At 40.2% G+C, this 18,423-nt stretch overlaps 3 protein-coding genes across 5 annotated transcripts; all 3 read left to right on the top strand.

Moving 5' to 3' along the window:
* The first annotated feature begins 2,292 nt into the window (after nucleotides 1–2,292).
* On the top strand, nucleotides 2,293–2,906 carry zgc:92591 (uncharacterized protein LOC436997 homolog). The gene is made up of 2 exons (XM_040020200.1): nucleotides 2,293–2,479; nucleotides 2,579–2,906. The coding sequence occupies exons 1-2, from the start codon at nucleotides 2,366–2,368 to the stop codon at nucleotides 2,813–2,815; spliced, it is 351 nt and encodes a 116-aa protein (XP_039876134.1). The 5' UTR covers nucleotides 2,293–2,365; the 3' UTR covers nucleotides 2,816–2,906.
* Nucleotides 2,907–3,244: 338 nt separating this feature from the next.
* asb10 (ankyrin repeat and SOCS box containing 10) lies at nucleotides 3,245–12,549 on the top strand. Of its 3 annotated transcripts, XM_040020187.1 has the most exons (6): nucleotides 3,245–3,570; nucleotides 7,965–8,066; nucleotides 9,673–9,940; nucleotides 10,339–10,843; nucleotides 11,359–11,472; nucleotides 11,853–12,549. In XM_040020187.1, exons 2-6 carry the CDS (start codon nucleotides 7,979–7,981, stop codon nucleotides 12,036–12,038), a joined length of 1,161 nt encoding a protein of 386 aa, XP_039876121.1. In that variant the 5' UTR covers nucleotides 3,245–3,570; nucleotides 7,965–7,978; the 3' UTR covers nucleotides 12,039–12,549. The 3 variants fall into 3 exon arrangements, with proteins under 3 accessions (XP_039876121.1, XP_039876102.1, XP_039876111.1); XM_040020168.1 differs by lacking the exon at nucleotides 3,245–3,570 and having other exon boundaries at nucleotides 7,460–8,066; XM_040020177.1 differs by lacking the exons at nucleotides 3,245–3,570; nucleotides 7,965–8,066 and adding an exon at nucleotides 8,081–8,971.
* Nucleotides 12,550–13,706: 1,157 nt separating this feature from the next.
* On the top strand, nucleotides 13,707–17,093 carry gbx1 (gastrulation brain homeobox 1). The gene is made up of 2 exons (XM_040020213.1): nucleotides 13,707–15,039; nucleotides 15,701–17,093. The coding sequence occupies exons 1-2, from the start codon at nucleotides 14,589–14,591 to the stop codon at nucleotides 16,213–16,215; spliced, it is 966 nt and encodes a 321-aa protein (XP_039876147.1). The 5' UTR covers nucleotides 13,707–14,588; the 3' UTR covers nucleotides 16,216–17,093.
* The last annotated feature ends 1,330 nt before the right edge of the window (nucleotides 17,094–18,423 follow it).

Raw genomic sequence — 18,423 nt, forward strand, 5'->3', positions numbered from 1 at the left:
AGTCGCATCCACACAAATGCTCATTGTTTTCTAGCAGACAATGCAATGCAATGTTACATCATCTATCGGTGACTTTAATGTTTTAGCTGAACGCTATATATAAATTATGTATGCTTTTTGATGAGCAGATACCACTTGACAGAACTGCAGATTCAAGTTTTTTAAAAAGTAGTCCAGAGTTTTCAAGCATTAGAGAATTCAGTTGCCTTAAGCAACCTAAAGTGCCTATTTCAGAAAAAGCAAATTTACCTACATTTCGTAGACACCTATAAGGAAATAAATTGTATGTATTTCAAACATCACCTCAAACATGTTTAAGGCTGTAGAAAGCTTTGTTATGATGGAAATGAATGAGCATAACACGGTGCTATGCCGTTTAGAGAGATCTGTATGTGAATCATTTGTATTCAGTTTACTTCCTGTACCTTGGAGCTCATCGATCAAACAGATAAACTGCTGTTGATACAGAAGCTAAGACCTCCAGTATGCACAAGCGGATCAGACAAGATTGATAAAGCTTTCGACTGCAATTTTGTCTAACACGTTCACTAGCATGCCAGTGCTAGGAAATATCTTATTGCTATATGGAGAAAATATTTTCCAACTAAAATCATAAAGATGCAACAATGCTGAGAATTTCAAAGAATAAAAAAGTAACTTTAAAAGTAGCTTTAAAGACAAAGTCAAATGCTGATATGTTTTTATAATCACGTTGGCTCTAACTCGTCCTTGAATATCCTATTTAATGAATAGATCGCATGCTGAAGGCCAATTTGGACGGTAAACTTTTCATTCCAGATAAAACAACAACAATACCTAGAATAAATACAGGCCTGGAGCATAAACATTTAATCTTAATCATCAGCATGAAAAGCTTACATGTATGGGGGATGGAAAGAGCCCAGGATCAAACACAAGCTTAGAGATGTAAACACGGCACTACTAAGCAAACAGCCACAATCACACATTTACACCAGCCCAGACTGAAATATATTCAGTATTTAACATCAAAAGAGAAGAGTGAAAAACCTATGGGCTCACTTCTATTACCTGCTACCATTAATTTGTCCTTATTTCTGGCGGTAATAGTCGTATTACTCCTCAAATGAAAAGTTTTCCATTTCAAGTTTTTCAAAATAAACACAAAGAAAAAGGACATTTCAACAGTTAGTACAGCAGTCTATATTTAAACACGTGATTTCTGTTTGCTAATGAGAGCAGTAATCATGAAAATCATCATAAATAATGTAAGTTTTGCATTTGTAAAAGTTCAGCTGAAGCATAAAGTATAAATTCTGATTCTGTCATGTGAAAGGGGACATGTCCGGAGAGGTGGAAAGGATGGATGGGTGGATGGATGTGGCAGGAAACAATCATTAGCATCACACTGAATTTTTTTTTTCAATCTATCCATTCACTCTGCTCTATTATCTTTAAAGCACTGGTGGAGTACAGCCACAAAGAGACTGGGCAACTAAGAGTCACCAGTAAACCTAACTTGCATATTTTGGACTGTGGGGGGAGAGTGGTGCGTTTAGGGGAAACCTTCACAGGTACAAGGAGATGGCAAAAAGACTGCCAGCTGGCCACCTGAGGTTACCGAGCCTTCTTGCAGCAGTCCAATCCTCTGCACCACTGTGCCCCATTAAGAGTGCAGAATTAATTTTGTCACACTAAAAAATACTACTGTGAACAAAATGAACTCTGGGCTTTGGGGCTGGGGTTAAAGCTTTAATTCAACCTTGCGCATAATGGCATGCATTTTTAATAAACACAGCCTCAGTGCGCATTAATCTATCGGAAAACCGTATAACCTTACATGTCTGGCTGATTGCCACCTAAACACTGGATATGACTGCAAATGGAACTCAAAGGTGTTGTTGATAAATGTTATGATGCTTAATGGCATCCACATGTTTGGTACACTTAATGACCCACGAGGCAGAAGGAAGATTAAAGTGGATTGCAATTAAATCAAAAGCAAGTATAGAAATCCGCTTTCAAGCGCATGTCGAGTCTTTAAAACTAATGCAAGTCCGCCACCCAGTGGACACCATTGTTAGGTGCAACATCCTAAATATAGAAATCTACTTCCACTTGCAATAAAAATATTTAAAAATAAATAAATAAAGCCACTAAAACACAGAATACGAAGGAAAAAAGGAATAACACTATTGTGATAAAAAGCCGTTCTCATGGTCAGTATTTGGCTATACTTTGATGTCTATCAGTCTAGCCTAGAGAAGCAAACCAGGTGAAGTAAATTAATGACTAATTAAGGCACGCTACATAAGCAGCTGTCCGTCAGCCAAGATTGGGATAACCGCTCCTGAATAAGTGGATATAGCAGTTTTGACTAGTTAACATGACTAACGACGTATCCAAAAAGAAGGGGAAGAGTTCAACTGAGAAAAAAGCCAAAAGAAAAGCCAAAAGAAGAGAGACTTACGCGATGTACATCTATAAAGTTTTGAAACAGGTGGGTGAAGAAGAAGAAAGGCGCAACGAACCTTACGGCTGCCTCGGTTTTCTTTGTCCTCTAATTAAGTTGCATGGCAACCCTTCTTCCTGCCCTCAGGTTCATCCGGACACGGGGATTTCGAGCAGAGCCATGAGCATCATGAACTCCTTCGTCAATGACCTGTTCGAGAGGATTGCCACAGAAGCGTCCCGCCTGGCTCAATACAACAAGCGCTCCACCATCACCAGCAGAGAGGTGCAAACTGCGGTGAGGCTGCTGCTGCCCGGGGAGCTGGCTAAACACGCCGTGTCTGAGGGAACCAAGGCCGTCACCAAGTACACCAGCTCCAAGTGAAAACTTCCAGTGCGTTATGTTGAGGAATTTAAACTTGAGAGTTGGCAGATTTGTAAGCTGGTCATTAAAATAATTCACAAAGCCATGATTTTCTATTTTCTTTTTTTTTCCCTCCCCCCCCCAATAAAGTAAAGCCATCGTGGCTGGTGTCGCCACTAGATGGGGTAATTGCATCTATCTCGTTCAGATGCACCTTCAAAGGGGACTTGTGCATTTCATCCTTGCATAAGTTGTATACCGCAGTGTGATGGCAAACTAGAAATTACTCATTTGGAAGCCAGTAGCACTCCGCATTTAAACATTAACCTTCCTTTCACCGGCTTGATAACTTTTATAAAAGCCAATAAAGTCAATACAACAGCAATAATCCTTTAGAAATTCTACCTTAGCAACCCATTAGTGCACTGAATGCTATCATGTTTTGTCGGGGAGCTTGAATATTTCTATATATCAAGAATGTCCAAATTAAGCTCCATTAGCGAATTTTCTCTTGGCACAATGCTTTATTAATTCACGATAAGCAAACATGGTGTGGTAGAGGTCTGCCATATTTCACCAGTACAGTCTGATGTATGGATCTATATGTCTGCTGGATGCTGTCCATAACAAACCTATTGAAAACATGGTTCTGATTAAAACATGACATCACACTTTCTTTCTGATTACATGCAGATTACAACAGCAGCACGCACAGGTGGGCACTTAAACAGGTGTCTCCAGTTTCACCGTGTAAACTTGAACCTGATCACTGCCAGGTAATATCGCCTTGATTTTTTAACGTATACTTTCTTTAATGATTCGAGACCTCATAGTCTGTACGACCACAAGTAATAGTCTCTTTTTCACTTCAGACATCGTCATCATCATCGTCATAACAGTTTTGATATTATCAGAAGCACCTGGGCGGTTGTAACTATGAAAAGTGACGTTAGAAAATTAGCTAAACTATAGCTTAGCTAGCTAGCAAGTCATCCTGTTAACCCTGACGACGATGAAAGAATGAAGGGAGGTTTATTTAACATGTGTGAGTGTATGCTGACTTATGCCAGGTACTGAAACAAAAAAAGTGTCTTTGGTTTTGGTCACTAATCATTTGAACTCATTTCCGGATTGTCTGTCCAGCTACGAGAAAATAGAAGAAAAAAAAAAAAGTAAAAGAAATAATTTTTAAAAGTTATTTCTGAAATTTTGTCCATCATGATAATGGAAAAAATGAGATGATAATTTTATAAAATAAGAGCAATTACTTAATTGAAGGAAAACTTAGTGGTGTTTATAAGTTTCGAAGTTTGGTATGTTGTCAACATTTGTTTTTTGTTGTTTTTGACTAAATACACACTAGCCCTCTGTTTACTTATATTTTAAAATACAGCAATCTTTTCACTTATGATGAAGTTCATGCAAACCTCTGCAAGATCTTTATCTAGCTAGGTCATCCTTAAAATTGAAATATTTATAAACTAACAGAGGAGATAAAGCAACACTGTGTCCTTGTTATGCATTATAATCAGGTTTTTAAGAGACGGCACCATCAGCTGAATGCTACTTGATTACAGGATAATGACACTAGCGTTTGCACCAGTTCAATCTGCATAAAGCGGAGGAACTGATAAAGGTCTCTCTAATTAGGATGGTGTTTACATCGGGCTTTACATACACCTATTAGACTGCACTTATCAACGTCCCACAAAGCCAGACTTACTGTGATAATGCAGGTTGCCACTGACTGTTATTGTTGAGATACCATCTCAGATATTTCCTAGTATTCTTGGTAATGATATGAAATCTAGAGACGTTATTATGAGGGTGATACGGCCTTTAATGGCAGTGACTTTGTTCATAATAATCGTGGCCATTTAGGTTTTGTGTCTTGCACTCTTCCCCATATCCCCTCTTATGCCCATGCCTAGTAGTAGTCATCGCTGTCTCCTTTAGGCAGACTGCTATGAACACATTATGGATGGGTGCATTAGTGAGTGATGCAGAGCCTGGGATGACTTGCCTTGTTTTCATGTGAGAGTGCATCATTAGAAAATGTTCCACTTGGCAGGGAAGCGCGTATTAACTGCAACCGCAATGAAATGAGGTTGTGATAGATGGTTAAAGTTATACAGGACTATTAGGTTGAAATATGAACCTCTCAATTGTCATGATGAAACAGAGGGCTATTTGCGTGGTGATCAGTGCATTGAGAGACAATTGGAATCTGCAAAGACCCATACAATACATTATAGGTAGTGGGCTAAGGGCTGAAAGAATACAGAAAAAGTAATCATGCTTCCACTGAATGGTCTGGGGCTACTGTTCAATTCAAGGCTCTATAAATTCATTTAGGTTCTTCACCAACATCTCAAGCATTGTGATGAGATTTGAGGAAAATTTGCAAACAGGAAACCTCACCTAAGCCCAGTTGTAGACTTTTATGTGTCACATGTATAGAAGCAAAGCATTGCTGATTAGTTATCCAAGATGTTTAATGGCATGAAATATGCAAAGCAGATTGTGTGTGCCTAGCTTAATACGACTGGATGGACTATAGTATGATACAAGGAAAATTAGAACAAGTGAGCCCGGATTAAAATCGGAAAATACATACAGTAAGTGCAACAGCTAGCTTGTCTTTAGATAATGTCAATAGCCAATTAAACTTGCCTATCATCTCTTATCAGTTGTTCCACGACCTGAATGCAAACTTCATGGCAGAGACATGTGCTGAAATGTGTATCTAGCATATTAACCAGCACAGAGTTGCTCAGGCACTGATCTCGCTTTTTCTGATAGGAATAACATGAAATAACACATAAACCACTAAGATAAGAAACACCTGATGGATAATTGATCCATGTCTAAACTTGGACGGTCTTTCTGACTCTCTTAAGCTAACAGCAGAGCCAATTGCAAACACATTAGCATTTAATATTACTGTAATTACTGTGTACATTTCATTATGTTCCCAGTATATTAAATGACTGCTCAGTGTGGAGGGAGGGCTATAGTTTAATTTCTTTCTGTAGTACTGTGGCACACAGTACTCAAAATAGCATTAAGAGCCTCATAATCAGAGGGAACTAATTGCCTATGATTGCATAAATGAAGTGCCTCGCGCTCATCAGGGCCGTTGCTGATGTCCAGCCTCTTACTGACTGCCTTGGGATAGGAAGGTGGTTGACCACAATGCAGAAAGCCTTGGAGAGGCAGCTACTGGTGGGTAATGTGAGGAAACCATAGATTTAATATGTCCACAGGGGGCTGTGAGGGCAGGGGGTGTTACTGCTGCTGATGTTTTTTTGTTATCATCAGAGTTGCCTCCGCTTCACAGAGAGAGAGAAAAGGGGGGAAAAAAGGAAACACGAATGCCCACCATTTGAGAAATGAATTTATCGAAGTGGCTGTCTTTTTCCCCATTAGTAAGTGTTTAGTTCAGCGTTTTAAATAATTGCGTTACCAGGAATGATATTTAAAATACATTTGGGAGTCAATGAGGCGGGAAAGTGCCTACATGTTTTGCTGATGACACCCGGGCCATTTGGAAGACATCAAAGTAGAGAGGAGGTAGCCCAGATGCATATTATAAACTCATTATGTATATCATTTAAAAGGATGTACTCCAGCCGCAAAAACAATATTCCTAGTCTCTCTCTGGTAATGTGTGTTTTCAAAGTTGAAACTCTTACTCGCCTTCAGTTTAATGTGGCATCTATTACCAACTGTAACATAAAATAAATGACCTTGATTTCCATACCAGAACAGTCGTTAAGGTATAGATGAGATGCGGCTCTGCCTCTGTGTTTTCGAGTAGAAAAGAAGGTAAAACCTCTTCGCCAATATCGTGTATTTCTCCACCTGTGGCGCAAACTTTGTTTTCCGCAGAGCTTGCAGGCATCTTAATAGACTCCAACATGAAGGCGGATAAGTACACCTTAAAAAGTGTGTTTTTGATACGCAATGTATCAAATACTGCTAAAATTAGATGGTGATGGTGTCAAATTGAAGGTCACCCTTCCATCCTTGGTGTCTACAGAGCTGTGAGATCTGTTTTGTTTTGGGTTTTTTGTTTTGTTTAGTTTTTTTTCTGCTGGGTAGAATTTCTACCACTGGAAAATGGTTGTTCATCAGTCAAAAGAGATGTTTGTCAGATGCCTAGCGAGTAGGCTTAAGAGGCTTAATTATGTGCCGTCCCTCCACCATCAGAACACTACACGTGGGGCAGAGTGACACAGCGGTTGCCAGTCATTCAGCCTAATGTTCTAATGCAGGGAGCCATGTGGATACATAAAATCCATTAAAGCTCTTGGAAAAAAAATACTGAGCTGAAAAAGGCATTCTGCTAGCTACTCAGGGGCTTACAAATAGGGCATTCTTATTTGCTCTTCCTCTAAGAAAAATGTCATGGCAAAATCTGACCTTATAGGTCTGGAGATTTTTTTATTTTTTAACATGTTTTTTTTTTTTGTTGTTGTTAAAACAGTGAAGGTGAACAGTGGACAAAAAGGTTCACATCCACTGACTTTTCAGACTTATTATGCTCAATAGATTTAAAGTAGGGAAAGTTGAAAGAACCACACTGAAAATCAGTAGTTTTTAAGCCTCCTTTTGGTAAAGTTTTGCTAAATTACATGTAATTTTAGTAAACATTGTATTACTTTTAAAACAGCATGCACTGGGTTTGATACTGGCAGCCTAACAGAGAGACTTTATAACTTTGCTGGAGGCAAACAGGAGAGGTTTGAGTGGCTGCGTGTGAGACATAAAAATAGCATTTACTTGTCACGCTGCAGGGAGGGTCTCATGCCGAATATCAAAACAACTCGGTGAATCAACCCTGTGAACAGCCGGCGGGTACAAAGTGGACATCAGCCAGAGAGAGTGAAATAACAACAGAAACAGAGAGAAGGGACTTGTTAGACATAATCATACACATATCGCACAACAAGCATGTCGAGAGGCAGCTTTGTCTTCACGTCCATGGCCTTGCGTTCTCTTGAACTTGACAAGGACACGCTAGAGAGATACAAGTACAGCAGGCAACTTGCCTCTCATAATCTGAGTAGCTATATGCTGAAGAAGGAGGCCAACAACAGAGCACTGCTGAAGTCCCTGCCACCAGCTGTCTGCCACGATGTGGTCATCCACAATGCTTTGTATACAGGAGACCTGGAGGCTATGCAGCACTTTTTTCCTAGAGGATCCACAGCAAACCTCATCATTGAGCCACAGGGAGGGGAAATGCGCTGGGCTGCCAGAGGGGAAGGTAAGAGACAACATCTGTCTTCATCAGTGATCTAAGAAGTCACATGAATCGGACCGTATTTTCTCGAGATTGGCATCCAAAATCAGTATGGTTTGAACACAACCGATATTTCCTGTGATTTCACGAAAAAACTAAAGGCAAAAACATATAAAGAAATCACTGCTGTGCATTGCTGAGCAACGTGCATCTGGCGCCTCTCGCTCGATAAATCAATGCAATATTTATAGCCACAGAACCCGAAGAGCTATTTATAGAAACCATCATATGCCCACCACATAATCAGACCTGAGAGTCATCTGTTTGTTCTGTGCAACAGGACAATCCATTAGATTCAGTTGTGACCCTTCCATTAAAGACTGAGTCAGTGTCCACTTTCAATAACTTGTTTCGTCACTGGAAAAACATCATGAAGGACTTTTTTGTTGTTGCTAAATAATGTGTCACTTCTAATTTCTTAGACTGCAAAACTGTATTAGCTGGATAATTAGGCAGGTTACATGCAATGCAGTCATTGGCTCTCATGCCACTGGTTCAAAGGGTCAAGCACAATATCACATAACACCTCCCTGAAATAGCCCTGTCTGCACAAACAACCTGCATAAGTGGTGCTTCAGGAGAAACCTCACAACTAATACATTTTAAAAACAAACTAGCTCGCTGTAATATGGCTTACGTAGCACCTAGAGTGAAGTGGCGCAAACAAAAGAAATACAGAGAAGATGTGATCGCCACAGCCAAGGCTACAGGTTGTATCCTGCAGTTCTGGAACTCTTTGCTCGTGGGCGATGAGCTGACTATCCTCGGTATCGTGGATGATGATGAGTATGGCTACCTTATTGATGCAATTTATGACACCAGCAACTTGGAGGAGTGGAAGAACTTTAGATTTAACTACAGAGGCCTGAGTAGGTCCTTGATTTTTATGTTTAATCTTGCATCAGCAAGGTTGAACTAGATTTTGATGAAACATGTTATGAGTACATTAAAATGTTACGCTGTATACCAGGGATGTCAAATTACATTGAGGGTTGCATACAGTCCACTTTGATTTTAAGTGGGCGAGACGGGTGAAACTCAACTTTGTCAGTGTAAGGATGTTTAACCAAACATCTGATCCCAGAGGTACCTTAATATAAGATAAAGAAGTGTAGTTTCAACATGACATCTCAGTTTTTCCTGCATGATAAATGTGTATAAGTACAAAAAAATGCCTGGTAGCTCAGACTATCATGTATTTAAAAACCTAAAGTTTTTGTTCCACTGAAAGTTTTATGTTTTAACCAAGAAAAACAGGTACTTCTCTGTCATTTCATTCTTTATCTATTACTTAACTATGTCTATTAGTTTATAGCAGGAAAAGCTGTAAAACATATAAAAATACAGTTGAAAATCCAAAAATGTTTTCCCTATCTAATATTTTCCAAAAGCCATCCCCTGGGCTGGATTGAAGCCTTGCCATACCTATTCTGGCCCCCAGGCCTTATTTTTGTCACCCCTGCTGTATACTATATCTGCTGAAGCATATATGTGACATGTATACTTTGACAGTGGTCCTATGGCTTGAGTTCAATGTTGTCTTCATGACACTTTTGCTCCCTGTTGGCAGGACTGTGGTCACTGACTTATGAGCAGGAGCTGACGACACCGCTTCACATCACAGCTGGTCGAGGCTTCGCGGACTGCCTGAGGCTCCTGCTGCAGCGCGGAGCAGATGTTGACCTAGCACCTGGCGGCACCACTGCGCTGCATGAGGCTTGTGAAAACTGCCAACCAGAGTGTGCCAAACTCTTGCTGATGCACGGTGCCAATGCCAATGCTGTCTCAGAGGACGGCCTTCTGCCTTTGCATGTTTGTACAAGCCCTGAATCCCTTGAGTAAGTGAAATCCAGTAAAACTATGTAAGGGTATTTTCATTCCTCATCTAGTGCAGTCAGTCTTAACCACCAGTACTTGAACTTGTATCCTTGTAGCTGCAAGGTTATATAAAAGCAAACAAAACCCCTGAGTATATTTACCTGAGCAAAAGGTGTATTTATTGCAGAGTAAACATTCTGTTGTTTCTGTCATTTCCTCCTTCAGGAGTTACATATTCCAGGAGCAGGAGGTGAAGCTACAAGTGACAGTAAAATATATTAATTTTGCTGTAATATAAACAGCTGACAAAAAAAGATATCAAGCACAATGCATTAAAATGCCTTTGAATCTGAAAGGGGAAAAAAATCTAAAGTGTAGGAACAACTGATCTACCTGATTCTATTAATCCTGTCTGCAGATGTGCCAAGTGTCTCCTTCAGTATGGAGCTGCAATCAACAGCTGCACTGTAGATGAATATGACACTCCTCTCCATGTGGCTGCCAGGAATGGCCTCCCAGACCACACTGAGCTGTACCTGCATCATGGAGCTGCTGTGGACAAACAGAACTATGAGGGTCTCACCTCCATCAATTCTGCTTGCTCACAGCCCCAGGAGGCACAGGATCTCCGTAATTATTTCAAGGTGTGTCAGATACTGATAAACGCAGGGGCCAACATCCACACTGAGGAACAGGACAAACGCACTCCTTTGCACATGGCCTGTAAGAATGCGAACCCAGACATAGTGGATCTGCTGCTGGAAAATGGGGCCTGTGTTAACAACATGGACTATGGGGGTGAAGCTCCGATGCACAACATCCTGAAGGTGGTGGCCTACAAGATTTCCCATAGTCCTGAGAGGATTGTCCGCTCTCTGCTCAACCACGGCTCCATTCGAGTGTGGCCCGGTGCTCTTCCGAAGGTGGGGACCCAAATGCTTGAATATTACATGGAATCAGAATAAAACGTGTGGAGAAGCATGCTATCACGGCTACAGCCAATTATTCATCAAGGTGGCTCATTTTGCATAATTAGCAAGTACTGCACATGTAACACCTTGACTAAGATTTCTTTGAAACACTACACTGTTCCTTGCGATATTCCAGACTTCACAACTTCACATTCAAATCATTACCATCTCATGGCACAACATGAAGTGTTGCACTCTCAGCGGGAAACAGACTACAACTATCAGTGAACCCACGTGCACTACACAAAATGCCTGGTTCCTAATTAGGCAAGTGTTAATAGGAGATTAATTAGCACTAATTGCATAATTTCCAGTTAAACCCCTGGAGGGAAGACCAATCTGTTCATTTCACAAGTGTTTAATTACTTTATTTCTTCAGTTCTATGGAGTCACATGCTTGCTCGTGAACTTAAATGTTGATTGTTTAAATCGTACTGCTTTGCTCTGAGTTGTGATGCACCTTGCAGGTTTTGATGCACTGCTCCAAATCGCCACGCACTGTTGAGGTTCTCCTGAATGCCTACAGTCACCTCAAAGTCACGGACACCTGGGTTGAGTCCGTGTCAGAGGAGGTGTTTAAGGCAAGCTTTTTAAATGTGAAATTATGAATTAGGTTTACCATTTTTTAATTATTATTATTATTATTATTATTATTATGTTTAGTTAAATGTTTTAGTCTTCATTGTCTTTAAATTAATACTTTTAAAGTGACCCATCTCAGCCATTTAGGTAGAGAAAAATATTGTAGTTTCTTATAAATATGAGGGCTTTTAAAAATGAAAAGAACATTAAGTAATTTATCCTTATTTTATATTCAGAAAGATATTTTTTAATCATTCATTTTTAAATATAAGCTGATTGCAAAACTAAACTCAGAATATCAAAGCATCAATATAGAGCCATCAATCTAGTATCAGTTCATCAGTTAAATCTATTTTTTGTGTGTTTCTGTCCAAAAAAGGAACACAAAGAATTTTATGAGTCAGTCTTCTCCCTGGAAATGACTCCTCGCTCGTTGCAACACTTGGCTCGCTGCAGTCTCAGGAGATTCCTGGAAGGCCGGGTACACAAAGTGGTCCCAAAGCTCGATCTGCCCAAGTTCATCAAGAACTATCTTCTCCTGGATTTCAGAGGATACATTCACTAAAAGTCCAATCTGAGTGTGAATATTTGTACTAAATATCGATGGTGATAAAAGTCCAACAATGTGAATCAATACACAGATTTTTTAGGGTGCGTGCTGCCATACATTAGATTTTCAGGAGGCAGACGCAGATTCGTTTCCTGTCATGTTTTGATCCATGTCTCAGCGCAGAAACACGTTTGATGTTGCACCACAAGAGGGCGCTACAGACTAGAATTATTAAATTATGCAGTAGGGCTGCAGCTATATTGGTTTATATTTTCTTTACTTTTTTGATCACTTTTTCTTTTCTTTTTTTCTTACTTTTACACTTTAATTTAAAAAGGACGACTTGCTTTAAATTGTATACATAGTTATTATCATAGGTCAGCGCTAGGGAGCATAGTAATTATGTTTTGCACATCGAGTATTGCTATCAAAATATTTGCATTAATCGTTTGAGCCACCGAGATGCCTGTAATTATATGAATATGATTAAAACAGGCTTTAAATGAAAATAAAGTTTTCCACTACTGCTGCATGATCTGGTCATTTTTCTTTTCATGTTTCGTGTTTTTATATTTTTCTGTCATGTTTTTGCTTGTAGTCATTTTGTCTCTGTGTGTGTTTACTGGCTGTTTTGTCATTGCCGCGTTTTTCTGGAAATTAGTAATTTATAACACAAAAATATTTTAGGAAGCACCGGTATCCAATCCAGTATGCCCTCAAAAATTAAAAATTGAAATCAAATTAAGCAGAAATATGTTGAATAACTTTTAGAGATATTTGAATGTGTGTTGTGAAATTATTTTTAGATTTGGTTTTTGAGGTTAGAACAACACAGGCGAAAAAAAGAGCGCTTCTTCTGTTCCATTACTTACTGGGTGGAAAAGTTTAGATGGAGACGATCTGGACCTTTTTAAAATTATTACACGGGGGGAAAACAGCTTTAATGTGAATTTACAGACAGCAGATAGAGGTTCGGTATCATTTTTATATCCCTGCCGTATAAAACTTTTTTTTAGTCATAAAGAGGTTGAGAACACAGGCCCTATTTTAACACAGTTTTGATTGGTCTTTAAGAAATGAAACAGGCAATCACAGAATTTCGTTCACAAAGCGCGCAAAGAGCAGCAATGTAAACTCAGAATAACCCGAAAAAGAAAGGAAGACGAGCTCGGCAAATGGTTTAGATCAAAGCGAGATGCTGCTGAAGTCACTTGCAATTATAAGAATTAGCCTGCCCTGGCCCTCCACTGCTAATCAGAGTCGGTGGTGATATGTTTATGTCCTCATGCAATCAGACGACCAGTTGGAGAGCCCGGGCACCCAGGACTCAATAGGGCTAATCATCATCAGTTCCCATTGCCATTTAAAAGGTGAGATGATCTGCGATTAAACCAGTGCTTAAGAAAAGAGATTTTTTTTCTTCCCACCCTATGCGACTTTGATCAGGGACAAATTACTTTTCCAAAAGCGCACAGTAAAATTAGTGCTTTATTTAGTTTCTAAAAAAAGAAAGAAAGAAAAAAGCACACGTTGTTTTAATTGGCATATGGCCAGCAAAAGAGATTAAAGCTTATAGATTTATAGATTTAGATTTGGGGATTAGTAACTTTAGCCACTGTGAGTCTGTGTCCACACTGAAGTTGACCTCACAAACGGCTTTTATCTGAATCTAATTTCGCACGCAGCATCTCTCTCTCGCTCTCTCTCTCTACCTCGCTTGCTCTCTCTCCGGGGAGCGATTGTCGTGGCACTTCTTCTTTCTGAAGCCAAACGCATTGTTTTTAGCCGCGGAGAATGGGAGAAACATCTGCCTCTCCTCCCTCCCGACTCTGATGCCCATCGGTCCCAATATTTCAACAAAAGCCACCGTTGTTTTATGCTGTCCCTTGAATCCAGAGTAATTACTTATCATCAATCAAAATTAATAATAGCTGATTGGGTTGGTGTGGTCAACGATTATAGAAGGGGAAGGGCTGGAACAGTCTCTCACACCGTTTTGCAGTCAATGGTGAACCTGGCAAAAGGGGAGGAGGGCTTGAGGAGGGGTGGATGAGGGGGGTGACTCGTCTATTTGGTCTCCACTGGGAAACTACCGCCTCTCAAGACGGCCAAAAAGTCAGAGGCTGAATAAGGAAATGAAGCGTAATTTGAGGAAGATGGATGAGCCCCCAGGGAAACACCCCCTTTTCATTCTTCTTGTATTGCAGATGATAACCAATGCGCTCTCGCCCTCTCTTTCCTCGCGCACACACACACTGTGCATCAGAGAGGGGTGAAGGGAGGAGTTGGAAAGAGGGGACAGATAGAAAGAGGGAGCGTGTGTTTATGTCTCAGTGTGTGACAAATAAGAGGGAAAGGGTAGCGCTGGTGCACACAACAAAGCGTCCGACTGACTGAAGCATTTAGAGCGCAGATATCCGAAGAAGAGGTCTACTTCCAGGGATGACAACACAGCAGAGGATCTACTTTCAATTCACGCTCTCTTTAAACTGAAAGTTTTGCTCGTCGTCGACGGAAGGGCATTTGCTTTCAAGTTTTCACCGAACAAAAGTGTTTGCCTGCAAAATGCAGCGACCAGGCGGGCAAGGGACGGCGTTTTCAATCGATTCCCTGATAGGGACCCCTCAGCCCAGACCGGGACACCTGCTCTACACGGGCTATCCTATGTTCATGCCGTACAGACCTTTGGTTATCCCACAAGCTTTATCCCATTCTCCTTTATCGTCTGGTATACCTCCACTCGCGCCATTGGCTTCTTTTGCGGGACGACTCACCAACACGTTCTGTGCCAGTTTGGGACAGGGGGTGCCGTCCATGGTTGCGCTCACAACAACGATGCCAAGTTTCTCGGATCCCCCGGACAGTTTCTATCCACCACAAGAGCTGCCTGGTCCACGTTTAAGCGCTGCCGACCCGGGAGCGAGAAGGCAAGAAAGCCCACACTCCGAGGAGCTGCACAGCCGGGACAAGAGCTCTGAGATGCTCAACTTCTCGGAAACTTTTCAGACAATATCAGGTAGGCTCAACCACTTCTACAAGTCATTCTCTTTCATTATATTTAAGCCTCGGGGGCTGCCGCGTAAAAGTGACCACTGTGCGTAAAATGCGATAAAGCGGAGATTAGTGGCCTCTTGGGTGAAGATGAATTAGCAGGTATAGTGTATAGTTCTAGTTAATCTCATCTTTTCACATTTAGAGCTCTTGATTAAAATGCATTTTACTAAATCCCGAGTATGCAGCATAAAGCGAAGCTTTATGAGGGAACTGCCGTTTCAGGCACATTTGCTATTTTAAAAGGCCGTATTTGGAATGATTTCTGAACCAGTCTTTATTATAGCATAAAACAGAGCTAAATGCCAAGAACTCCAGTCTATATGTGGATGCAGCATTTTGTAAGTTTCTCAGTTGCGGTGGAAACTTATGGAACAACTGAGTGACCACAAACAAACCGCTGATGATTCAGCATGACTGATCTGATTTTTTTCTGAAATTTCAAAAAAAGAAAAAAAAAGTTCTTTCACATGATCTCTGCCAGCCTTTTTTCCCCAAAACACACCAAGTGTCGTCCAACGTTGTGAGACATCTGCAGCTGTCACCGCTGATTTGCGGGATCATAAACTATAAAATCACTAAATGCGTATGTTTGCGTGTGTTCTTTGTTTATCTTCGCATTTTAGGCGAGACCAAACTCTACAGTTCAGACGACGAGAAGCTGGACCTAAAATCAGCAGACACAGTTTGCAGCGACCGAGAGGACAGCTCCGCGGACAGCGAGAACGAAAGTTTCTCGGACGGCAACAACTGCGGCGCCCTGTCCCAGAAGAGCAAACTAAAAACGGGCTCGCAGGAGGCGCTACCGACCGGCAGCTCAGCAGGGAAGAGCCGGAGGAGACGAACAGCTTTTACCAGCGAGCAGCTACTCGAACTCGAAAAGGAGTTTCACTGTAAAAAATACCTTTCTCTGACTGAACGCTCCCAGATCGCACACGCACTCAAACTGAGCGAGGTGCAGGTGAAGATCTGGTTTCAGAACCGTAGGGCCAAGTGGAAACGGATCAAAGCGGGCAACGTCAACAACCGGTCGGGAGAACCGGTGAGAAATCCCAAAATTGTGGTCCCCATCCCGGTGCACGTCAACAGGTTCGCTGTGAGGAGTCAGCATCAACAAATAGAGCAAGGGACCAGGCCATGAACTGAGATGAAAATCAAAAAAAAGAATATTATTAGAAACACTTGACTCTAGGTTCCACTGATTTGTTGAACGCATGAAGCACAAAAAGGATGTTCCAATTATTTTGTCTGAGGGAGAAGAGGATTTACTCACAGACAGATCAATTATTTGGCAATATGCTCTCATTTTTATTTATTGTTTCTGTTAATATGTAAATATAAATGGGTAAAAACTGGTACAAATGAGCACTATGAGATGCGACTGTAAAGATTTTTTTAAGTATTTATATGTAGGGCCAAACTGTTTTGTTGGTTATGTGCATGTCCTCATTTGATGAAGCTATTCTGGATTTATTTTTTTGTTTGTTTGTTTTGTGTTTCGTACAATTTGTTGGAGACATTTGCATGTAACTTAAGGCGTTTTTTGTTTGGCAAGTGTAGAAACCACCTTTTAAAGCTATTTGTGGAAGAACAAAAAAAAATGTGAAGGAATTAACGACCAAACAAGAGACAACTGTAAAGTATATTGACCTAATAAATCGCTTTATACGAAAGCTGGAATCCAGGTTGAATCATTGTTATTAAAATGTAGAGCAACAGCTGTTGAAATCATTTGATTACGCTAAAATTAAAACAAAGGTGGCCTTTACTGTTTAAACATCACGAAAGATTATTGAAGAAGTTCATTTAAAAAAAAAAACTACGGTCAGGCGGCTGTTTTGACTAAAAATATATCCTGATGAAACGTTGACATTTTATCATAAAAAATATTTCTGTTCATTTTTTTGGACTTAGAAGAGCTTTTTTAAAGCATTTTTTTAGAGAGTTTCAGTGAGGCGTTAGAAGCACATTGTCTGTTTTTGTGTAATTTCATAGCTTCTGCTGCACATCTGTTAGTCTTAATTTCCTGAAGTTGCAAATTCTTTTAGAATCTATTAATTATTTATTTTATTTTATTTTATTTTTATTTTATTTTAGACACATCAAGGACCTGAGAGGTGAAACAGTCTTTTTTAAGGTAGCAGCAGCAGTGATTGATTTCTCTTTAGGAGGCCATGTTGTCTCAACTGAACTGATGGATCCTCATTAGGCTGAGCACATTCAACACTCTGTAATGAACTTCTCTATCAGTCACTGCACCGACACAAACAGACATCAGCTCTTTAATCTCGTGGCGCTAAAAATGTTTTTTTCTAAATCGATCCAAAAAGAACTAAATATGAACAAGAAGTCATTTAATAGGACGCATTAAAGTCCGCTTTGAAGGCATAATTTATTGGTGCTGTGTCACCTAATAGATACGAGATGCATAATTTCAATACAACTAATATCCCTCAGAAATGTCGACATCTTTCGAGATTTACTAAAATATGAAGTATTTCATCTTTTGTTTCAATGGCCGAAGTAGACGATATTTATAAGTTTGATTTCTAATGAATGTTATGATTGTAAGAAGCTATATTGCTCCTAAAACGCGGATTTTCTTCAGGATACATACACAGACCTGTAGCTAGTAAATGCAGTTACTCGTCTTGTACTTACAGAAACAGACCTGAGCGAATAAAAGCGGTGCTAAATGAAATCAAATCGGAAATTGTACTCTACATGCCAGCAATATTAACATAATCTCTAACCAGAAACAGCTACCCTATTACAGGAGGAAGGCTTGGTGTTTTTGTGAAAACTTTCATGTACATCACGGTCCTCGGTTTACACGCTGTCTCTGAGCTGCTTGCACAAAACCTTATGTTGGATTTTTTTTTAACTTTATATCAGATGGTCTTCGTGATTCCAGAAAGATTCAGTAGACGTCAGATCACGTTTATTTATTTATCATTTGAAATATGATAATGAGGCAGGATTCCTCAGATAATTAATATTTCATGAAATTAAACTTTTGCCACAATAAGGTGGGTTTGGGTTTTTAAAAAAAACTAATCTCAAATAGCAACAGACATCTATAATCATCTTTACATTTAATTTTCCTCAGGCCTCTGTTGAATACAGGCTTGACCTCAGAGCATAAACAGACACTTCATGACCCGGGCACCCATGAGTAGTAAACTTTATTTCACCGTCCACCTCATGCATTAAGATTGTGACACTCACATGGGGATTCAAGGAGTGATGATCGTGTGAAGGTGCAGTGGAAGTTTGATTATGGTCCAAGAGCTGACTAACATAGATGGTTATTTCCACGTCACTGTGCCAGAGTGCCACAGCTATTTCA

This window comes from Simochromis diagramma, unplaced genomic scaffold (genome assembly GCF_900408965.1).
Source record: "Simochromis diagramma unplaced genomic scaffold, fSimDia1.1 OVJJ01000205.1, whole genome shotgun sequence".
Taxonomy (NCBI): Eukaryota; Metazoa; Chordata; class Actinopteri; order Cichliformes; family Cichlidae; genus Simochromis; species Simochromis diagramma.